This window comes from Pteropus alecto, unplaced genomic scaffold, assembly GCF_000325575.1.
Source record: "Pteropus alecto unplaced genomic scaffold, ASM32557v1 scaffold25, whole genome shotgun sequence".
Lineage (NCBI taxonomy): Eukaryota > Metazoa > Chordata > Mammalia > Chiroptera > Pteropodidae > Pteropus > Pteropus alecto.
The window spans coordinates 36,956,075-36,962,074 of NW_006441955.1; the positions used below are offsets into that span (position 1 = coordinate 36,956,075).

The window sequence follows — 6,000 nt, forward strand, 5'->3', positions numbered from 1 at the left end:
CTCTATCTCTCTTACCATATTGCAAATATTTTGTCAGACTGAACTTCCTGCTTGGAAACAGGAGGAGACACAGGAAATACGAATGAATGGGGGGAGCTAAGGATTTTTCTTTTAAAGTTATTAAAAGGTAAATTCCAATTTCTCACTTATGCATAGAAGTGAATAGATTTCATGCATTCGAATCTGTAATAGTACAAACAAGATTAGACCTCTCTGATTCTAAAGTTATTCTGTATTTATTTGTTAATTTATTTTTTTTTATGGTTTGGTATAATACTTGCCAAATGCATTTGACAGTAAAGACCTCCAAAGCAAGTCAGGTCACTGTTGTTTTCTAAATGTAATCAAGGGTTGAGACAAGATAATCTCTACATTTTTGACGGTTTTCTGATCCTAATATAGAGTAGTTTTTCTTCCTGTTTTCCTCTTTAAAACAAATAAAAATGTAGCTTTATAGGTATTTTTGAAAATATTAAAGTAGATAGCTTAAGCAAAACACTCAGATTGCCACAGAACAGACATACAAAAATAGTTTCTACTTCCCTTATGTCTTTCCGGGGTTTGAAAACTAAATTATCATTAAATGTAAGAATTAAAAAAGATCTGATTCAATCTCAATTTTTTTAGGTCACTGAATATTTTTCATTTGGGGTATCAATGATATTTTTTGATGACCTCAAGAACAAGAGTGGGGGAAGGTTTTATTTAAAAAAAAATAAACTTACACCAAAGAAAACACAGTTTTTAAAGGTTTCTAACCTTTAGTCTCAGGGAGTCCTAGTGAAGAATAAGTTTCCCTCCAAAGTAACCTTTTAAATTTCATCCAACACAAAAGTAAAATCCTAATAATAAATCCAAGGGTAAAGACAATCATAGTGGGAAATAATATTCAAAAGATTGCATTACCTCAAAGAAAAAAAGATCTTTAAGGCAGTTGAGAGGCTACTTTCTTCAAGTCTTTTTCTGGAATGTGGATACCAACTAAACACAGGCACACTCCTTCCCCAGGACATCCTGACTGCACACAATAGCTAATGACAACAATTGAATGAACTGTGGTCGCTATTTCCAAGCATGGAAATTTTACTATCTATAGACACAAATTTCCCTATCTTAAGTTAAGTTAAATGGTACTTACAAACAGTCCATTTAAAAACAAATTTGGTTACTAAAGCACATTTTAAAAAGTTGCAATAGCAGTTATCCATTTTCCCATTAAAAGCTATCTCCATTTTTTTCAGTTCTTGAAATACAGAAAAAAGAGAACCACATATATATGATAAATCTATGTCAAAAGTAGAAGAGGAAGTTCTTAAGTAAATAGACTATATTTTATTGAAAGATTTTTTTTTTCTTCCTGCCTCATCCCTTGACACTTGCTCTTTGCCCTCTCTAGATATAAGTATGTTCACCAATCACAACATGTTCTTCGACATCCAGAGTTCTTGTACAAGCCCCTCTATCACAGTCCCTGAAACTCTCTTTAGCCTAGTTAATGTCTCTTCGAACTTGGAGATTCGGCACAGGTAACGCCTCTCCCCAGTGGAGCCTTTCCTTTCCTTACTAAACCAATGGGAGTCACTTTTTCAAGTAGTTACATTACTTGAGTTCATTCTACCTATCAGTGACATTTAACACTAGCGATTACTTCTTAGAAACCTGCACTTTTTAAATTCCATAACATCTTTCTACAAATCATCTCCTTACTTCTTAGGTGTTTCTTAGGTTCCTCTATCTTCTCTGTCCCTGGGATCTCATACTCAGTCCTCTATTTGCTCTGCACACCCTGAGTTGGTGTCATCTTCTTTCATTACCACCTATATATCAACAACTCTCAAGTCCTCATCTTCAACTCTAAACTTCAACTTAACTCCTAACATACAATCAATGGTATGTTTCATCAAGTCGATATCCATCCCCTCTTCTGTAACAATCACATTCCACCTCTACTACATCCCAGTTTCTGCCTTGGATCAGACTGTCAACCCTCATCTAGCCCATTATTTCTAACAATCTCCTCATTGAACTCAGTGCCTCCAGTCTCATCTCTTCTCAAATACTCCCTTTACCCTCTGGCCTTCTTATATACTGTGGCCCAGAATAACAGATTCTAACATCTTTGGGTGGCAAGTCATTTCATCAAAGGATAATGTCTCAATTCATGATTTTTTTAGACGTGCTTTATACACACACACACATACATACATATATATGATAAACTTGTTTTACAATTTTTGTTTCATTTTTTTTCATATTTCAAATAAGGTTCCAATTAAATCTTCTTTTTCTTCGTTTGGTTCTTTCCTTTAAGTGGAGTCACTACAAACAACCATTTTCTAGCACCAACTGTCCTCACATAACAAAGACATTTTATACACTAATAACTTACTTCAAAAGAGCATGGACTCTTTCAAAAAACAAAAACTTTAAATAGTAGTTTACTTAACTTCAGTTAGTATTTTTAGAGTGTTTCCTGACAAAGTTTTAATTTTTAAAAGGAAGAGAGCTTTAGGTGTGACGGTGAGAATATTAAATATTGAAGTACACAAACTAAGAGGAGATGGCTCTGAGGTCATTATGAATGAAAATGTATCACTTGGATCTTTTTTGTCCACACCAACCCACTTTTAAATCTTTCTTACCTTTCACTTTTGCAGTAAGCATTTCTGCAGCATTTTGAAGATCGACAGAATTGAGGTTCTGATGTTTATTCATTACAGACTTTAAAACAATGAGAAGTTCGTCCAGACGTATATGAATGACTTCTTTAAAACAGTCTTAAAAAAGAAAAAAAAATTTATTTGTTTTTAAAACCAAGTTTCAGGAATCTAAACTATGAAAGATTATTTTAAAGCACATTTCAAGTAGAAGCACTGGCTCCACAATTTTTGCCTACTATATGTTCACTTCTATTTTCATTATTGCAATTATATACAATTTATATGTATAGCCTTCAAAAAAATCTTTAATCTTTTTAAGTCATTAAGGATTTCAAAGGCTCTCCCCATCATGGTCAACTTAGCATTATCTTTTTCAGTTTTCTCAGTCTAAATATGCTCTCTAGATTTCCCTGGCAGCAACTTTATAAGAAGTTTTCCTGCCTTATAGTTTTTATTCTAATACGCTTTTTAATACATATGGTAACAGTTAAAGCCTTACAATGTCTGATATATTAATCAATATTTAAGAAAACTTACATGTTAAATTTTCATGTTAGAATTGATTCTTTGCATGAAGTTAATTCTAAGACACTAGAAATGAGCAACTCATAGGCGTATAGGTATATAAAGAACACCATTTGACGTGACCTTTTTAAAAATTGTCATATAACTAACATGATACAATGCATATAACTTTATATGATTCGATGAATTTGTGTACATTTTAGAACAACTGGATTAGTGGCCAATGATGAAAAAGAGGATCGTTATAAAAATTCCAGGTTTCTGCCTACTCTTAAAAAATTAAAATCTGGTTATACCAGGCCCACATCCTCAAGCATCTAGAACAAAGCGGCACTGCTCTCATAGATGTGCCTTCTTTCCTCGACTCCACTGTCTACCCCCAGCCTGCTTCACTCATTTACACCAACTCTGGTCAGCAGGATGTGGACAGCATTTTATAACCCCTGGAAATAAGGTGACCATATAATTTATCATTCAAACTAGAACACTCCAGTCAGTGAAAACGGGGTGCTACTAATAATCATGAGAGCACTTACAGGCATATTCCTGGATCATCGTCCTAGGCAAATCGGAAAGCAAAATAACTCTAACTTTTAAAACCTCTGAAGTAATCCTCAAAACTTTAAAAAGACAACCATCTTAAATACAATATTCCAAGGTAATTTTCCTTTCTATAACCTTACATAGCACTAGTGTTTAATAACAGGCAATTTATTCAGTGCCCTCATGTGCTTTTAGTACCTAAAAGTAAAGGATATTATCTCATTTAACTTTCATATCAATCCTATCACACAGATAATTTAAAAATCTCCATTGTACAGATGAGAAAACTGAGGTATACCTAAGTTCACCAAGTTACTAAACTGTGGAGCTGGAATTTAAACCCAGGGAGTATAATTCTAGAAGCCATGCTCTTAATGTTATACTGCCTCCCTACTGAATACCTTTAAAAGCAAACCAAAATAAAAAAACCATGTTTAAATAGTGTCATCCATAATAATAACATTTTTTTTCAGAAATGTTAAAAGACAATCATTAGAAAAATTGTCTATAAAAAACAAAAACAAGAAATTATACCATTGTGCATCAACTATTCCATTCATAATCAGCATTTTCAAGAGAGAGAAATATGTAGGATAAGAGGAACAGGCAAGGTTAAGAGTTGTGCATATATATTGGGGCAACGAGTATTCCAAGAAGAGGCAGAGAAAAATAGTTCAGGGAAGCAGAGAACAGAGTGCCTTCAGGAGAAAATCTAACTCATTCAACCAACAAATTTTAATGACAGGAAAAAATATACAAAGGACTAGGTGCTCGCCTAAGTAGCCTTAGAAATGAGTGGAGTCTATAATGCTAAAGGCAAAGAAAATGCAAATAAATACTGTACTGTTGTTGATAAAGTGTTTTCCATGAAGGTTCAGGTTAACAATTCTGTACATGTATACTGGAACTGAGCAATTGAGTAAATGGATGGTGGATGGTGGGAGCCAAGGTATCACTGTTGGGCCTGGAAACTTACTACTAAGCAGGAGGAGGAAGCTATAATGGTACAAGTGGTGATGAATTAATGTTGATACTTCAGTCAGAATTCATGCTTAGCTTAATAGAGATATAGGTGGCTACATGTAGAAATATTTATAGGTATGTGTGTATATACAGGTTAGTATACACACATATATTTCTTTGCTATGTCAGCTGAGAGGGCCTCAAAGAAATGACATCCCTGTAGCAATGAGCACATCTAGCATGCTGATCTTGGTTTCTAATACCACTGTCCAATGAAAGGAACCAGGAGTCCTTAGATAAATGGCTGATTCTAGGATTGGGGCAGGAAATATACAAGATGAGTTAGGAGCATCTTATAGTACCAGAAAGTAAGAGCTAAAAAAAAAAAAAAGAAATCTCCCCCTCAAAAAACAAAGAAACCCACAAAACCCTCACATTGAAGAGAGGATGCCAACAGTAGACAAGAGCCAACTGAAAGGGCTCCCAATAGCCAAAGGTGGAACAATTTGAGCAACAAATAATTCAAAGTATAAAGTAAGTATTCATGAGTCCATAGTGATACAAATGAATGACTGAATAAATGGAGAAGAGACAATCTCTTGTATAGAAAAATTCCAAATAATTTATATAAATATAAATTATCTCCTCAAGGAGGTGAAGCATGAGCATAGTGACTTCCTTCTAAAGACTATAGTATGGAAGGGGGTACAAAAAGTAACTTTACAGTAGAGAAACCTGACTACTGTGTGAAACAGGTGATCAAGGTCAACATCAACAATGATAAATCATGTTCACATTAAGTATTCTTGATATGATGTAATAAAAAAATGGCACTTTACATTTGTTACTTTTCTTCCAATATCCCATTAACTCCAATCTAATCATGACAAAAACATCAAATTCTAATTAAGGTTCATTCTACAAAATACCCAGCAAATATTCTTTAAAACACATTAAGTACTCTTGATATGATGTAATAAAAAAATGGCACTTTATATCTGTTACTTTTCTTCCAATATCCCATTAACTCCAATCTAATCATGACAAAAACATCAAATTCTAATTAAGGTTCATTCTACAAAATACCCAGCAAATATTCTTTAAAACTGTCATGGACAGTAAAATGAGCAAAGTTTGAGAAACTGTCACAACCAAGGAGGGCCTAAGGAGAACATGACAATTAAATGTGCTATGATAGGATCCTGGAGGAGAAAAAGGATATTAAGGACCATTTAGGGAAATCTGAATAAACTACGGACTTTGATTAACATTGTTCATTAACAGATCAATATAAGACGTTAATAAATAG

General features: G+C 33.7%; 1 protein-coding gene across 5 annotated transcripts in view; it reads right to left on the minus strand.

Annotated features, from left to right (window-relative positions):
* The window catches only part of ARHGAP29 (Rho GTPase activating protein 29), a 65,664-nt gene that overhangs the window by 36,486 nt on the left and 23,178 nt on the right, over nt 1-6,000 (minus strand). For all 5 annotated transcript variants that reach the window (XM_025052048.1, XM_006919425.3, XM_025052049.1 and 2 more), the window contains one exon: nt 2,643-2,777. In XM_025052048.1, coding sequence (XP_024907816.1) covers nt 2,643-2,777 — 135 coding nt within the window. The remainder of the gene's footprint in view (nt 1-2,642; nt 2,778-6,000) is intronic.